Source organism: Bos javanicus, chromosome 6, assembly GCF_032452875.1.
Source record: "Bos javanicus breed banteng chromosome 6, ARS-OSU_banteng_1.0, whole genome shotgun sequence".
In the NCBI taxonomy this organism is placed as follows: Eukaryota; Metazoa; Chordata; class Mammalia; order Artiodactyla; family Bovidae; genus Bos; species Bos javanicus.
In genome coordinates, this window is record NC_083873.1 from 68,014,534 (window position 1) to 68,032,722 (window position 18,189).

General features: G+C 41.3%; 1 protein-coding gene across 5 annotated transcripts in view; it reads left to right on the forward strand.

Moving 5' to 3' along the window:
* Positions 1-18,189, forward strand: part of DCUN1D4 (defective in cullin neddylation 1 domain containing 4) — an 82,046-nt gene that overhangs the window by 22,626 nt on the left and 41,231 nt on the right. For 4 of the 5 annotated variants that reach the window (XM_061420134.1, XM_061420135.1, XM_061420138.1 and 1 more), the window contains 2 exons: positions 10,635-10,705; positions 10,877-10,916. The exons of the other annotated variant lie outside the window; for it this stretch is intronic. In XM_061420134.1, coding sequence (XP_061276118.1) covers positions 10,635-10,705; positions 10,877-10,916 — 111 coding nt within the window. The remainder of the gene's footprint in view (positions 1-10,634; positions 10,706-10,876; positions 10,917-18,189) is intronic. 5 annotated transcript variants of the gene reach the window in all.

Consider the following 18,189-nt stretch of genomic DNA (forward strand, 5'->3'; position numbering starts at 1 on the left):
CAAAATTAGACCACAGATTATTTGTTCTTAATTAAACAGGAAGCTTGAGGAGGAGTGTTGAACATTCAAGTCCAGACAGCTGGCTATTGACGTGAGAGTGTTAAAGACCTGTCCCCTTGTCATTCTTCTGCCCTGTCTTTTTGATCTTCTGGGTTCTGTCTGCCTTAATCTTTTCCATGTTGAATAATAATAATAGGGATTAAAATAATGAACCTTTGTTGGTTCACAGTATGGGCCAGTGCTGTGCTGAGTGCTTGGCACACACCCTAAGAGCCTGGTGAGGAGGGGCCTGGTGATTGATTTAGTGAGGCTGGGTAACAGGAACGTCCTTCAGCTAGGACACTGCAGAGCAGGGACTCTAACCCGGGGCTTTCCGAGGCCAGAGCTGTACTCTTTACCCCAAATCGGGCCTCTTCTAACATCAGTGAGATGAAATGGATCTGTGTTCTTCAGTGGGTAGGGTGGGGTGAAGCCAGTGAGTCTAGGGCCCTTTGTATCTTGTCAAGGTGGGAGAGCAGCCAGTCTGGCTAGCTCCTTTAAGATGGTGGCACCAGCAGGCGCAGGCTGTGCGGTTGGTGACAGGTGCTGGGTGGCACGCCACCTGTCCTGGATCGGGGCTTCACCTCCCGGCCACTTTTTTTGGGTCCTGTGAGAGTTAGGAGGAAAAAGCCAGAAGCGGTGGTGTGCTTGGATGGCCTTAGCTTCGGATCTTGTGTTCAGTGAAAGGTCCGAGTCACCCACGATGACCTGGTCCCACCTTGTCAGTTTCCTCCTTTCCACGCTCACGTTCCTAACTTTGTGTCTTGTAAATAACAAGTATTTATTGATGAGGAGAGTGATGTTCATGCCTTCCTCCTCACTGCCCCTTGGTTCCTTTCAGTTTGCACCTAGATTTTTGACCTTGAACAGCTTGGATCTTGATCTTGTCTTCATGCTGCGGGGGTTGCCGTGAATGGGTTGGACTCCCCTCTGGCCTGGCTGAGATTGTGAACTGGATGTGGATTGGGGATTGAAGAGAGGGTGGGGATGTACGCTCCTCTCTGGTTGCGTGTAGAGTCGCCTGGGCTGCTTGAGAAGCTCTGACAAGTCCACTCCTATTTTTGTTTGGCCTGGATGGGGCCCCAGCAGTGGCAGTTGTTCAGACTCCCCAGGTGATTCTGATGCGCAGCCTCTGGATCAGTGTTCAGCGGCTCAGTGTGTACACGGGGTTTGGTTTGGGCTATGGCAGGGAGGGTGCCAAGGCTGCGGCCAGCCCTCCCCCATACAGGCCACCCTGCTCAGCATGCAAGTGACACTGAGTGACACAGAGCCCCACTCAGGTGGCGGCCGCTCTGTGCCGCGCACTGTGCTGGGCACACTGCAGCAGGGGCTCGTTTGATCCTCACAGTGTTCTCATGAGGCAGGTGCTGTTAGACCAAGAGATTCCTGTTTCTAACAAGTTAGACAAGTGTGTGGTATGAAGCTGACCCACAAACCTGGCTTTTGGTTTTTCCTAGTTTTGCGGTGTGGAAAACTCATTTCAGATCTGTGTGTTTTAATAATTTGGCCTCAAATGTGAAAATAGGTTTTACAGGTGAGACACGTACTTGTGCTGTCTCACATAGCTCAATGACTTATCAGTTGGTGTGCAGAAGCGTAAGTTGGTTCTAGAATACCAGTTGAAAACACTACTGTTTACAGGGTCAAAAGTAGACTTCATTTTATGGTAGACTTTGTATTTTAAGTCATTTTGAAGTAAAACTGGTTTTTAATGAATTTTTAAACTTAAAGTGCATTTTGTAATTTTTTAAAATCACATATGCTACGTATATTTGTGCTCATATTATAGATCCACCCTGACTTGTAATCTGACCCACTCTATGCGCTCTGGCTTCTGTGACCTTCTAGGGTATGAAGCAAGTTGAATCTCAGCATTTTAAATGTCTCCAGTCTCCTCATTGTTAAGCCCAAACTCAATACCCACTCTGTCCTTTGTGCGTTTCTCCTTTCTCTTCATGGCCCAACTTCTGCAACAAGTTGTTTATGCCCGATGATAGACTGATCCCTCACTTCTTGCTCCAACCATGCCTCATTTCATTCTTCACCACAGTTATAGAGTAACTTGCACATTGCTCAATCCAGTGGCTACTTTTTTTTTTTTTTTTTTAAGTTTATTTATTTATTTGGCTGCACTGGGTCTTAGTTGTAGCTTTCAGGATTTAGTTCCCTGCCCTGGGATCCAATCCAGGTCCTCTGCATTGGAAGCTCAGAGTCTTGACCACCAGGGAAGTCCCCAGTGGGTACTTTACAAACATTTTCCCCCCTTTTATTGGTCATGTGCTGCTGCTGCTGCTAAGTCGCTTCAGTCGTGTCTGACTCTGTGCAACCCCATAGACAGCTTGTACTTTTCTAGGTATTGGGATAAAGTGGTGAACAAAGCTAAAGAAAATGCCTGTCATCATGGAGCTTGGGCTTCAGGGAGTGTGACAAAGGATAAAGATGTAAATATATATAAAATATAATGTCTGGGTCACAAAGGACCTCATATCTTATGATTCTATTGATAGAAAATGTATAAAGGCAAACTGTAGGGTTAGTGGTTGCCTGATGATGTAGCGGTGAGGGGAAAAATGAGGAGTGATTGCTGATGGGGTGATAAAAATTGTTAAATAACATTGTGATGGTTGTGCAGCTGTGTATACACTAAAAAGCATTGACTTGTGTACTTTAGATGGATCAATTGTATGGTGTATGATTTCTATTTCAATAAAGCTTTTTAAAAAAGGTCAAAAAATAAAGGTTTAAACCCTAACCTGGTAGCTCAGCTGGTAACTCTGGTGGGGATGGAGGTGCTGGTTTGGATAGGGAAGTCAGGGGAGGGAGGCCTCTGGATGAGGTGACGTCTGAACAGATATTTCAGTGATGTCAACGTCAGGCCAGTGATAACAGAGGTGGGAAAGAGGAGGAGGGTATATTAAATAAAATAGACCCTGAGCTAGGAGTTCACTTGAGTAGTCAAGAAGAGTGTGGCTGGAATGGAATGAGCAGGATAATGAAATGGGATGACTTAGGTCAGATCGTGTAGGGCCTTGTTGGAGTTTTTCCTTTTGTGCGGCAGTCACAAATCCAAAATCTTGTGATTACAACCTTACATTATTACTTGTCCTTTGCAGGTTGGCAGGGGTCTCTTTTCCCCTCAGTGACATTCATATCCCCAGTGTACCCGAAACCTGTAGGAAAATGGGCTCCTGTTTCTAGAAGGAAAGAGAAAGAAAGTGAAAGTCACTCAGTCATGTCCGACACTTTGTGACCCCATGGACTGTAGCCCGCCAGGCTCCTCTGTCTGTGGAATTCTCCAGGCCAGAATACTAGAGTGGGTAGCCATTCCCTTCTCCAGGGGATCTTCCCGACTTAGGGATTGAACCCAGGTCTTCCACATTGCTGGTGGATTCTTTACCAGCTGAGCTACCAGGGAAGCTCTCTAGAAGAAAGGGCAGACCTAAACAGTGAATCTTAGTTACATACACTATTATATACTTTTTCCACATCACTGAGTAAAACTAAGGTTTCAGGAGGGTGGGCCATGTAACCAGTGGCGTGGAGCACCCCTCAGCCTTCCCTGTGGAATCACCTTTAGCTCTCTAAAGCGGTGCAGCCCAGCCCTGCACCGCTGCATCTTGCTCTTGTTCTGTTCCAGAAACATGTAGATGAATGCTGATTTTGATAACCTTTAATTTTGTTTCACTTTTTTGGCAATGACATGGTAACGACCCCATGTTCTGTTCTCCACCTCCACCTCCAAAGCCATTACTGGTTTAGTTCGTCATTTTCATTGTCCTCAGAACGCATTAACCCACTCCAGTGTTCTTGCCTGGAGAATCCCAGGGACGGTGGAGCCTGGTGGGCTGCCGTCTATGGGGTCACACAGAGTCGGACACGACTGAAGTGACTTGCAGCAGCAGCAGCAGAATGCATTTATCAGTACATATATGTGCATAGTGCTATATTAAAAACTTTGTACCTGAGAGCATTGCTTACTGATTGACCAGCTGGAGTTTAGCTAATAATAAAATACTTTTATTTTAATTCTTAGTGACAAGAAGAAAGAGGTGTATCTGAAATAGAAATAACATGGATGTTATGTCTTTTCTGCACCATCTTTTGTGGTTTTTTTTTAAGTTGGTAGACTGCTTTTGATTTCACCAGTTTTATTATCTTTTTATTTAATAATAAGGTTCTTTAACTTTGTGTGTTTACTAATTGACAGCTTTGGTGGGACATGCTGCCGCTTTTTCCTCCCTGATGCTCTCATCAGAAATGAGTTAGAACAGAAGAAGGGGCTTTGGAATGTGAATTCTCCCCAGCTTGGCCACAACTAGTTACCTGACTCTGCCTGTGCTAGTTTTCATAGCTCAAAGGACAAAAGGACGTGAGCTTCCCTCACAGCTCCTGAGAGCAGTCTTGTTGGTTTTCCTCCTAGTGTAATCACATTTTATATAGAGGTGAGTTCTAAAGTCCATATCTAAGGTGAAATCACCAGTATTAAAAATATCACTGGAGGGATTTCCCTGGTGGTCCAGCAGCTGGGACTTAACACTCCCAATACAGGAGGCCCGGGTTCAATCCCTGGTCAGGAAGCTAGATCCCGCATGCTACAACTAAGACCTTGAGCAGTCAAATAAATAAATAAAATATACTTAAAAAAAAAATCGCTGGAAATACTTTCAGAAGGTGCCCCCTCCTTGCAGATTGTCTCTAGCACAGCGGTTTTTTCCTCCAGCATTAGGACAGGTCACCAACTCTTCTTCAGCTGAGCACCAGTTGAAGCAGCTGGCTTATGTTTAGGGACTGTGTTTTATGAAAAATACATCTCCTAAATCCTTGGCTCATACAGTGTTGTTAGGTGCATGTGGAGACTGAGCGGACCCAGCGACTGTCAGAGTCCTGTTGCCCGTCTCCCTGTCATTAAGTAGAGGCCTCAGGGCAGTTACTAGGACGATTGACTTCTCTTCTCTCTCCCTCTTCTTTTTGCCAAGCTGTTGCCCTGAATTGGTGTGAGTTAAATGTGGATGTCCTGCGGTCCCATTGTACTCTCCACTTTTGCTGCCACAGACCACCTGAAAGCCCTAATCATTTCCCACCTTGCTCACTACCAGTAGCCTTCATGAAACACCACTCTGAATCCAGGCCACATTTGCCGTTGGGCAATCTTTCTAAAAAAGGCTGATTTAAACACTGCTATGGCACCCAGGCTCATAGCAGTGCTTCCAGCATTCTGCTGTGCAGAATTAAGTACTCTCTGGATTCTGGTAGTGTAACTTGGCCTGGTGAAATTTCGTTCAGATCTCGTGCCATAGTCGTTTCACCATTTTCATGTGAAACAGCTGTACATGAGTTACCTTTGAGTAGGAGTGCTGGAGAGTGCCACGTTTATCTTATATTTGCATACCCTCCAATGGCCCAGTGGAAATACTCGTCCTTAGATTAACCTCTTAAACAGGGTTCGGAGCCACACTTTTTCTGCCCTGCCCTGCCTTTGAGTCTTCTGTTACCATGCTGCTTCTCACATGTGAAGATCTAGTGATGTGAATGCCCTGAAATACCAAAGCATACTGAATTTAAGTCTTGATGCCCTTGTCCCTACATTCATTTATTCCTTGAGTATTTATTGAGCACCTGATGTGTGCCAGGTATTGCTTTTGGTACTAGGGATATAGCAGTGGACAAGAGCAGGTTCTGGCCTTCGTGAAGCTTATATTCTAATGCTAGAGGAAGATGGCACCCAAATATGACATGAAGTCTGGTGGTACTAATGCCATAAAGAGAACTAAAGCCTGGTAATGGGATAGTGAAGAACGGGTCCGGTTTGTTGGGTCTGGCAAGGTTCTGTAAGATGGTGATGTTTCCGTGGCAACCTGATAAAGTGTGAGAGCAAGCCATGTTATTATTGGAGGAAAGAGGGCTCAGTGCAGAGAGAACAGTGTGTTCAAAGGCCCTGAGTTAAGAGCTTGGTTGGAGTATTCACAGGATAGCAGGAAGCTCTCTGTGACCGAGAAGAGTGAGTGAGGGGAAGATAGGTAAGAGATGAGATTGGGTAGAAGAGGCAGAGAACGTGCGGGGCCCTGAGTTAAGAGCTTGGTTGGAGTATTCACAGGATAGCAGGAAGCTCTCTGTGACCGAGAAGAGTGAGTGAGGGGAAGATAGGTAAGAGATGAGATTGGGTAGAAGAGGCAGAGAACGTGCGGGGCCCTGAGGCCATAACTTCTCTTTAGCCTTGAGTGCCTTTCCCTTCTATCTGTAACTTCTGAGGTTGGAATTAATTTTAATTTGTTCCACATGGTAGCTAGTTGCCTTCTGCTTGCGGAATAATGATCTCTTCCCTATTGATTTGAAATACCATTTAATCGTATTAATTCTGTGTACTTACACATACACGCAACCATACAGACGTGCGTAGACATGTTTATTAGCTCTCTTTCAATGATTTGTCTTACTGCTCATGTACCGTATTTTATAGCACTGTACCTCTACACCAGGCCTTGGCAAACTACAGCTCATGGTCCAAATCAGGCCCACTACCTAGTGTCTAGAAATAAAGTTTTATTGGAGCACAGCCACACTCATTTGCTTGTGTATTGTTTATGGCTGCTTTTGAGCTCCAGTGGCAAAGTAGCTGCAGCAGAGATCGGATGGTCCACAAAGCCTAAAATATTTAAGATCTGGCACTCATGCAGAGAGTTTACCAACCTCTGCTTTATATTATGTATGGTCGGATAGGGCCTGTTCTTCATTCTTCATTTTCAACAATTTCTTGGCAAGTCAAGTGTGTTTGTTCTTTTCAGGTGAACTTTAGAATCAATCTGCTAAGCTTGCCTGACTCCCTTCCCTTTCCCTCACCTCTTTTTGGGATGGGGAGGTGGGAAGCAGGGAGAATAGGAATTTGATTGCATTTAATTTTGTAGTTCAGTACAGGGTGAAGTGATCGTCTTACGATACCGGGTCTTTCCATTCCAGAAATATATCTCTGCATCTGTAAACTTTTATTGTTTCTTCACTTGAATGTTGCACATTTAAGTTTATTCCTACGTGTACTATTGCTTTTCGTTGCTATTATAATTGAGATCACCTCCCAGGTATATTTAACAAGTGATTATTTATGGCATAAAAGAAGGGTTTGAATTTTTATGTATTTCAATTGTTTCTGACCCTTTATGGAAGTAAACTCCTGTTAGGACTGTTAATTCTTGAAGTTGATTCTTTTGGTTGATGATGGTCATTGTCTGAACTTACCAGTTTTTGTTGTATTACTTATGTCTCTCTATATTGTGGGATTGTGTATACAAAGGGTAGTTTGGAGGAAGTGAATTTTGACCCTCTCAGTGGCATTCACTTTTTTCTGTTATATAGGTCACAACAAGTGATAATTATTTAAAAAACCCAAAACAAACCCCCAAAACTCCCGGAAAACTTTATGCCACATCAGGATTTGTTGATCATTTTAAAGAATACTCAGAAGATAATTTAGGCAAGCCGTTTATCAAGCATGCTGTGTCTTTCTGTGGAGCCATTTGTCACTTTTAATACAGAATGTTAGGTTTGCACGTCACACATGAGAGTCTAACCAGTGATGGTGGAGAGCCTTTTGATCATGGACTAAAGTTGACTTAACTGAGCATTTAGCCTTTAGAATTGAAATAGGAGCCAGAGGAGATTTTATGAGTCAGTTAGTGCTTTCCCAAATGCGCTTCTGTAAAGCATGCGATCTTCACCCTTAACATCTATTCCTTAAGGATGTGAAATCTATTTTAGATTTCAAGGTCTATTACTTGCCCTGAGCAGTGAACAGATGAACCATGAATTCAATACGTGTTAACCTTTGTGGATTTATCTTTTAATGCCATTTTGGTCTTTCCCCCCCCCCCCCCCGAATTTGTGTCTGCTCCTTAGCTTTTTACCTTGATGAAACTAAAGAAAAACTGTTCTGTTCATGCTGCTGGTTCCTTTTCTTTTTCCTTTTTTTTGATGAGGTGATGATGAGGTGGTTATGATAGTAGACACTGGGTATGGAAATAGAGACTTGGCTGACATATATTATGTGACTTGTGAAATGAACCTTGTTACTTTCATCGTCTGTAAAGTGAAACTTCATGTATAGAACTTTAATGCTCTTGTATATTTTTTTCCACTGCTGAGATATTCTTCCACCATCATTATGAAATCAGTTGGTGGTATATGAATGTAGACATACCATCATAGGCTGTAGAGATGTATCAAGCCGTATGCCTCTGTCACAGAGGCAGCTGCAGCTTTGAGATCTTTGATGTGGGGCTTGACTTGGATCTACAGAAGTAGAAACCATTGTAGGTGGTTGGTGTGGAAAATGGTATAATCTAACAGTGATAATATCTTTTATTGGGCACTCACTATGATCCACACATTATTCTGACTCTCTGCCACATCCAGGCATTGTAGGCTCATTCACAACTGAGGACATTGAAATTTAGGTTAAATAACTGGTGGATCTGAGATTCAAGCTAATTGTTAGACTCCAGAGTCAGGTTGTAAAGCTCAGAGTGTTATTTTGGCAGAAACTGTATGTGTGTGTGTAAAGACGGATTTAGCAATTTTAATTTGTTTAGATTCTCCTGTGTGGATTTTGGCAGTTGAATCAGCAGGTCTGGAGACCTTATTGCTTTGGTGATCTTTGGCAGACTCCTGTGTATCCTCAGTGAAGACAGAATCTAGATCCTTAAGTTTTCTGGTGTTTTTTTTTTTTTTTGCGAGTCCAGAAGTTTAATTTATATATCAAGATATTACTGTAGTGTATCGTTTGTCTTCCAAATTTTAAATTGAGAGAGTACAAAAAGGGAGCTTATGGCTTGATCATAGATGCCAGGGCAGGAGGGGTGGGTAAGATTAAGTTCCCCAAAGCCTTTGTTACTGCTCCTAGCTTTAGAGCCCCCTACCTAGGTTTATGAAATAGAAGTATAAGTACATAAATACACACACGTATATATATATATATATTCAAACACCCCAAATGATTTAAAATCTTTTTCTGTACAGTTGCACTAATTAAGATGGAAAATCAAGGTCTGCACATATTTATGTCATCATTTACCTTAAATATGGCTCAACCATTCAGATTCTAAATAATTAACACTTGTCTGTATTTGAGGTCCTTCTCTGGTTGTCCCTCAGCCAAGCACTCTGATTCTTTGGACCACTCTCAATGGCTGTGCGTGTGGTGTCAGGCCGGGGGCTGCTGTTGGTCGGGCCAGCGCGTGCACGTGTGCATGTACACTTAGAGCCCGCTGCTCCTGACAGTGGTGTGTGTATGTCAGGGACTCTGCTGCCTGCTGGCCCCTCTGCCCTCCAGGCCAGCCCAGACCTGGATTCCTGGCACGATTTAGAAAAGAAAAGTGGAGCTTTCTAAATACTGGCAGGCAGGTCAGCTTGCTTTCCAGCCCAGAGAGTCCGGCTCAGCAGAGACAATTTGTGTTGTAGTGTTGGCTCCTTGCATCTGACATGCATCCTAAATAAATATTCCAGGAAAGGGTGATTTTTTCTCTCTCTCTCTCTTTTTTTTATCAGAATGGCATAACTTGGAAAGTTACAGTATCTTTTCAAGGTTACTTTCAGACTAACGTTTACTAATCGTTATAATAGTAAAGAAAAGGAACTAATGTAAATCTTGATATTTTATGAAACTGCTTCTATTGATGCTTATTCAAATATGAAAATAGCCGTCGACTTTTAACTCGTATTCATATAACCTACTATGTAGGCAAGCATACTTTTTATGAAAAACATTTGAAATTGGAGATTCAAAAGCCAAACATAAAGTTTTATGTTGTGCGATATTGTGTGGTAGAGCAGCTTGACTTTGTCTTTTGTGTGTGATTTAGTGTACAGTCCTGAAGTTGTGAGAGATGGCAGGTGGAGACAGTCTTTGATTCTCTGTGAGTGCAAGTTCTGCCTCTGTGTTACTGGCTCTGTGGCACATTTTACTGTTGCAGTGCCAGGAACTATAGACCCCATCCCAGGGCCCTGGCCTCTCAGACAGGCCACTTTCAGGCTGGCCCTTTGATTTATCTGTATTTGTTAAACAGGAGGGGGAGGGGCTTAGATTCCATTTCTGCTCTATGTTGTGTAAGAGTCAACAAAATACGTATATTGTAAGAAATGTCAAGTGATTGAGATGCTTTCCTGTTTATTTTCTTGCCAGGAGCTTGTATTGTGCTAGTAATTCTGGGGAGGAGAAAGAGAAAGTGAATATGGTTCATTTGAGATCTGTCGTCTATTTGTGTTACTTAATTTGCCAGCATCAGTGGTATTTTTCTATTAAGCTTAAGTTCGTTGCTGATAGGATGTTATAACTACTGAAGTATTTTTGTTTTGCCTTACAATTCACATGAAAATTTCATGAACTGTATTGTAACATTTGGTTGGGAATTTAATTTTATTGTTAGACTATTTCTAGCAGATAGGTTGGTAGTTGCATGTTGTATCTTATTTAATAAGTATCAAATATAATGGCGATAGTATTCAATTGTATCAAAACATTTATTTCCACTTTTGAGCTTTATTTTTTAATAGTCTTTTTGCAGTATGGGAAATAAATGACACTGAATTTTCCCCTTTTTCTTTTAAAGACTTTCAGCTGAACTCTCATCTCTCAACACTGGCAAATATTCATAAGATCTACCACACCCTTAATAAGCTAGTAAGTCAATTTTTTAAAGACAAAGCTACCAGCTGTTCAGTTGTTTTAAGTGTATTTGATAAGAATTTAGATTATGGATATTAAGATATCAGCTGTTTATGAAAATACTGAATTTTAAAACTTGTTGTATGGTGTGTGATTTCTTGGTAATGATGAAAATATTTCTTGCAGAATCTAACAGAAGACGTTGGCCAAGACGATCACCAAACAGGTATCTATAAATGCTATCACTACTTAATTTTCAATAAACTTCCTAATAGTTATGAAGGAGAAATACTAGCTGAGACCGCTCCATGTTATTATAATACATCCCATTAGCAAGTTGTTCCTTGGTTGAGGATCTTTCTCAGGGTGTATGGAGGCAGCCATGCCACAGCTCCTTCCCAGGAGGAAATCTGTTCTAGGGCTCCAGTTTACAACGGAGTACTTCAGTTCCTTTAACGGGGTTGGGGATTCTCCCCAGTGGTTTGAAGATAATCATTCCTTTATTAAAGTATTTTAGCTTATACTAAAAAGTAGTGCAGTTTGAAAGGTTTTCCATAAATGCTTGTTGACTTGAGATATAAAATGAGTTGATAAGGAGATAGGAGTATATCTGTGTGTTTTGTATGGGTCCTGTGGATTTATGGGCTTCCCTGGTAGCTCAGACAGTAAAGAATCTGCCTGCAGTGTGGGGGACCTGGTTTTGATCCCTGGGTTGGGAGGATCTCCTGGAGAAGGGAATGGCTACCCACTCCAGTATTCTTGCCTGAAAAATCCCATGGGTAGAGGAGCCTGGCTGGGTACAGTCCATGGGGTTGAGAAAGAGTAGGACACAGCTGAGCAACTAACACTGTCTTTCACTTTGAGGATTTATGACCGGGAAAATTGAAAGTGGCTTATTATAAACCATTCTCTAGCCCTTTGGTTCTCCAACTCTAGCTGGCATTATAATCATGGTGGAGGGAGGGGCTAGTTTCAACGGGTTGCTCGGCTCCACCTCCAGAGCTCTGGGGTAGGGCCCCATAATTTGCATTTCTGACCAGCTCCCATGTGATCCTGATGGAGCTGGTCTGGAGATCACACTTTGAGAACCACTTCTCTAAACCGTGATGATCACAAAGTTCAGAAACTTGCACTTGATATATAGTTATGATAACTTCCAATGAAAGTTATTAAAATATATTTTAAAGTTTTTGAAAGTTACCACAGTAATATATGAACACATGCTTGTTAGAGAATTGTTAGAGAACTGTTAGCTTGTTAGAGAATAGCACAAAAACAAATGAAGGAAAAACCCATAACCCTCCTTTAGTATGCTGTTTTAATACTTACTCTTTCGGATATTTTTGTACCTGCATATGTTTTTATGGTAGTAGAGTAGTATTTTGTTTTGTTTTGTTTTGTTTTAGCATTGATGAGCTCACACTGTATATACTATATAGCATCAGTCTTTTTTTTTTCATTTAATTTTTTTATTAAAAAAAATTACCTTGGAGGTTGTTGGGATTTAGGACTCCCTACCCTTCTCCTCCATATTGGTTCAGGATCAGTTGAAAATTAGGCATAATAAGATGGATATTGAACTAACAGTTGTGTTGGAAAACACAGCTTAGATGAACAGCAGAAATGCAGAAGCTTTGCAGTATTTCACCTTAATTAGACAGCCTTATACACAATCACTGCCATAGCCAGTAGAGCACCGCACACCTGGCCCACCTCTAACCTCTCATTTATGGCAGTGTGGGGTAGCAGCTTCTGCTGGCAGGCTGGGCGGAAAGGGAGTTCAGAAGGAGCCGGGCCCCTCTGCTCAGTTCCCCCCACCCCCCATTACCAATTAGATCAGACATTCCTCCTTCCAGGGAAAGGAGTGAGAGAAGGGGAGGTGTGTTTTAGAAGGTCAGGCCACAGAGGGTCCCTTCACCTGGTCTTTCTGTTTTAGTAAACATAGGTCAGGACAGTCAAAAACAGTCTCCATAATAATTTTAAAAGCAGTGTATGCACATGATTTTAAAAGAAGTGTCAAAAAGGTGTAAAAAAGCAAAGGTTGCCATCCAGTTTTATGAGCGCCAGCTCCCATCCCCCACTAGTACTACACCCTTGACTCTCCAGAGACAACTCTTATATTCTTGTATTTGTTTCCCAAATGATGATGATGATATATTTTCCCCCAAATACAAGTATACATTTATATATGCCTCTTGTTTTTGTCACTCAGTGTATCTTGGAGATCTTTTTATAGCACATTTATGAAGCTTTATTTTTAATGACTGCATGATTTCCTGTCTTGAGAATATATCATAATGTGTTTCTGTTGATGCACACTTAAATGTGTTTAACTTTTAGCTACTACCAATAATGCTGAATATAATTTTCAGAGCCAGTTCTAATAGTTAAGAAAAAGCACATTTCTGTTTTCTTATTCTGGAAAAATACATTGGTAGGCACTGGAGATTTTTTAAACTTGATAATTGTTTTGATTTTTTAAAACTAAATTTTTTGTTGGTAGAGTCTTTCAGCTATCTTTCCCTTGGCTATGGTAATGAAACATCTAAGTTTTGCCTCTTGTACACTGTTTAGTTACTGTTGAACTTTGGATTTAAGTGAGTATTGTTATTATAGTAATGTCACATTTAAATATTTAACCTGAATGTGGCAGTTTAATAACTGAGGGTTATAATTCAGGAATACTAAAGTGGAGAGTGTGTTTGGCTTCATACCTCCTCTTTTGCCCTTGGGGACAGTGGATGTGTCTGATGTTTGTATATGACTTGCTGGTGCAGTGCCTGGTACCTCATATGTGCCAGTCATTGTCAATTAGCATTAGTAATTTCTTAGAGTAGTCCATTTCATTAACATTTCCCCATCTGGTTTTAGCATCACTTGTGATTATCATATCTGACAGAGCATACTTGAAAAATTAAACAACATAAAATCTGTAATGTTTGGAAATCTGAGAAAGTTAATCACTGTAGTGCCTCTTTGAATCTCTTCGTTCAATGGTAGACTGAGCAATTTCTATACCAACTGTATATGGAAGAGTGAAACCAAGTGCAAGAGGCCAGGATCTTTCTCCTCTCTTTCTTTTAATAATTTTCTTTGATTCTTTCAGTCTTCCTACCACCAAAAAAAGAAAAAGGGGAGAGAGTGTGTACATTAATATTGGAGAAATAGCCCAAAATAGTGGGCATGAATTTAAAAAGCCAGAGAGGACCAATAGTAATAATAATAGTGAAGGAGGATGATAGATGTTGAAAGTCATATTGTTTAGAGAGAAAGGAAAGGAAATTTTTTGGTCTTTAATAGTAGGATAAAAATTGCACATTTGGACACTAATAGTTTTACTCAAGCAAGTAGGTAGTTCAATGGTGTGTTCAAGAAAATGAAATAAAATATTTTGATACTGATAAAATGTCTTAAAATACAACCTATTTATCAACTTTGGAGGAGGAAATGGCAACCCACTCCAGTATTGCCTGAAAAATTCCATGGCAGAGGAGCCTGGTGGGCTGCAGTCGATGGGATTGCAAAGAGTCGGACACGACTGAGCACACTTGCATTTATCAACTTAAATGACTATACCTTTGTGACATTGTTCTGTGAAAAAGCTATATAAAAATTATTGAAGTGGCAGAATGAACATATAAAATGTTATTGAGTCAAGGCTATATGATACAACAGACTCATAATGATAATTCGATAGTGGGATTTTTGTATTGGAACAAGCATTTATTCTAAGTTTGGAAAAGTCAGAAAAAGATCTCTAATTGTATAGAGCTCTTATTTGAGGATGAAACTGGGCGCCCAATTTAATATGTCATAGGAGAATTAATTCCTGAACAGGACCTTTTTTTAACTTGAGGCCCACGAGCAAAATGATTAAATTTGAAAAAATAGCAGAGCAGCTACTTAGATACCATTTATTAGGAATAACATACTTAGTTAAATTATTATGAAAACAGCCAGCTGCATAGGCATTAAAAGGCTTTGTGGTTTGATCCAGGTGAACTCAATTTGCTGTTCAAAATTGATTTTTCTGGGACCAACTAGTAGATATGTTTAAAATGTTGCAGTATTTCTAATTGTTTAATATAAGAAGAGCTACATTCTTTGACTGATTTATTTGAAAATATGGTCAGATTTATTTGAAAATATGGTCATTTAATAAACTAATTTATTTGTTCTCCTTAAACACTGAACCAAAAAGAAATGAACCTGAACTCAATCATTATAACCTTTGGTTAAAAAATGGAAACAATTTCTGTTGTCTTCCTAAGGATCATACAAACACTTCAGCATCAAAAGTGTTTCTAATGAGGGGAAGGTTTCAGAGTCACTGTCTATCTAATGGAGAGATATTGCAAACTGAACACCAGAATGTCTATCCCTGTAATGTGAAGGAGCCTGAATCATAGTTTGGGATTACTAGTTGAGATTATGCATCCCTTCATCTTCCTACTTCTTTGCTATTGTAATAAAAATGCCTTTCCTTTTTTCATAAGTACCTGCCAAACGTTTCTAATGAGATTTAAGATGGATTCCTAAAATCTTTTTCTTTCCTCTTTTTTCTTTGTTGTTTATTCAGTTGCTCATTCGTGTCTGACTCTATTTGACTCCATAGACTGCAGCACACCAGGCTTCTCTGTCCTTCATGATCGGAAGTTTGCACAAATTCATGTCCATTAAGTCAATGATGTGTTTAAGGCAAACATTGGAAACTTGTAACTCTGATCATTTCCCCCCAAAAAGGCTATAATATGATTGGAAGAGAAACCAGAATATTAACTCTGATCATTTCAAATGAATTCGTGGGTTAGTTAGCTTTTATTTGTTAATTATTTATTGAATAGGAACTTTTAGGAGCTCAACTTACCAGCCAGTTTTCTTATATGTCGAATTGGGGTGGTAATAATACCTCTTAGATTTGTGATGATAACTTTGAAAGTGCTTTGTAGTTATTAATTGAAAACTTCAGCCTTAATATTTTGCCTCTTTACCTATAATGGCAGATTATTTGTACCTAAGTGGATACTTGTAGCAGGTTAAAATAGCTAAAGCTTCATTAAAACAGAAAAACATTCCATAAGATTCTTGTTTATATTATTTGCTTGCTAAATTTTCAGTGTAAAAATAAGTGTAATTCAGGTAGATTAAGTGATTCAAGTTCTGAGGCAGTAAAGTCTAAATTTAATGATACAGATAAACACAAATTTGTGAAACATTCATTTGGATTTAAGTGTCTTGATTATAAAAAGATATCACAGAGTTATTTTAAGAAGCAAACGTTCTCAAATATTTGTGTTAAAAAAAAATCCTACCTGCTAGGATACTTGAGTCAAGTGCTTGTCTTAACTGATAAATAGGGGGAAAAAAGTCTGAAATGGTGGTGTATTACCTATTCATAGTATTTCAAATCTATGGAAATGTACTGACTTTTTAGCAGAATTTGATTTACAGATGTTTTAGGAACACATTTATTTAACAAATATTTCTTGAGAGTCTACTATAGGATGTATATATATACACCTTATTACTGTATAATGATACTGTATTTGCTGCTGTGTCTGCACGGGCGAACCAGACAGAACCCTGCAAACCAAGGTGTACTTCTGTGCATGGACTTAAAAATCTTGAGTTGTCGCTTTTGCTTGGGTAGGATCCCTGAAGCCATAGTGGGGGTTTGGGGCTACCACACCTTGAGTTGTATGCGCTCTCTAAGTTTTTGCTGACTTGGTTCATGTCACCAAATTATTTTAGGTCACCTTGTTTTCCTCAGCATTAAACACTTGCTTTTGAGTTAGCTTGAAATTTAAGTCCTTGAGTTCCTGGATTCTGCCTATAGTGCTGTGCTGTGTCGTCCTCTGTGACTTCTCTGGGATGTGAGTTGGACACGTTCTTCCTGTGAGGTGGGGGTGAGAGGGTCGAGGAGCCAGTGGGTGCCTGAACTGTAGCAGGCGTCGGGACTGAGCAGACACTGTTTCATTGTGAAGGACGGCCCCCGATAGTCACTTACTTATGCCGATGATTAGAGCAGAGACATCTGAACAGGGGCCATGTGAATAAATAAAAGAACAAAATGCCAAATTTGAGATGCTTTGAGGCTAAAATATGAATACGTTTTATGCCAGGAAAAGTGATTTGTGAAACTTTAACAGAAAGCGTTCATTAGTAAGAAAAAAAAAGAAAGTTGAAAAAGTTAGTTAAGTTATGATGGCAGTGTTTCCACGAAGAGGCAACGATAGAGGAGCTGGTGGTGGATCAGATCTTACTGGTGAATATTGGTGGAAACATTGTTTTAAATGATGGTCATCTTCCCACGGGCTGGGGAGAGGTGTGCATTTCCTCTGTGTTCTGCAAACACTGGTGGGAGGGAGAGGTCACTGCCGAACTAGATGCTCAGAACCTGACTGTGACCAGTGCCGGGAGACAGTGTCTCTCCTTCACACGAGCACATCCAAAAGGGAGAAGCAAGCCTCAAGGTTGCTCCTTTCAGAGAAGCGTGGCAGGCTTTCCAGCAAGTTGGGTCACACTTTTTTATTCTGTGAGCCCCACCCCGAGGCATTACTGGACAAGAATAAATCTTGCCTGTTGGCGGTCTGCAAAAGCTCCAGTCTCTGCCCCTCTCAGACCTCTGCGCGTCAGTGTAAACAGGACTGGGTTTCGCAGGGAAGACGGACGGGTATGTATGGTGGCAGCACTTGCTCCGGCTCTTCTGCTTCCTATTCTTGCTGCTGTTGTGAGAGAGATGTGAGGTTGTCTGGTGTCTCTGAAGAACCTTCTACCCCCACCCTGGTTGAGCTCCGGGAAGGGTGGCCGAGGGTCATCTTTCCAGCCTGGTGGGCTCTACCTGTGCACCGAGGAGCCAGCCTGGTCCAATAGCCAGCGCTGGAACCCCGCCTCACTGGCGCCATTGTCCTGGTTTGTTTCAGGAGATATGCTTTTGGCTGGCCTCTTCCTAAAGTACATTGCCTGGAGGTGGAAGCCTGAGTATGTCCAGGATTTAGGTTCCAGTCCTTGCCCTTGTTCTTTTCATGTTGGAATCGTTAGCTACTGACATCTCTCTCCCTGCCTTCTGAACAGCCTTCTACAAAGAGCTGTCCATGCTTTGTAGATTGCTGGGTTCCTTCTCCAACCTTAGCCGCTCCGCCTCCACCCCTAGCTGCTGCATTTTACTGCTGCCTCCACCCACTGCCTAGCGCACTCCTCCCCCTCAAGCCTCCGGGAGGACAGTGCACTCACCCAGGTTTTCTCCCCACCCAGGTCCTCATCTTCTTTTCCCAGTCCCCAGCATCCACATTCCCCCAGGCTCTAATGGCTTCTCTGATAGCTCAGCTGGTGAAGACTCTGCCTGCAATGCAGGCGACCACAGTTCGATTCCTGGGTTGGGAAGATCTCCTGGAGAAGGGATAGACTACCCATTCCAGTATTCCTTGGGCTTCCTTGGTGTCTCAGATGGTAAAGAATTTGCCTATAATGCAGGAGACGTGGGTTTGATCCCTGGGTTG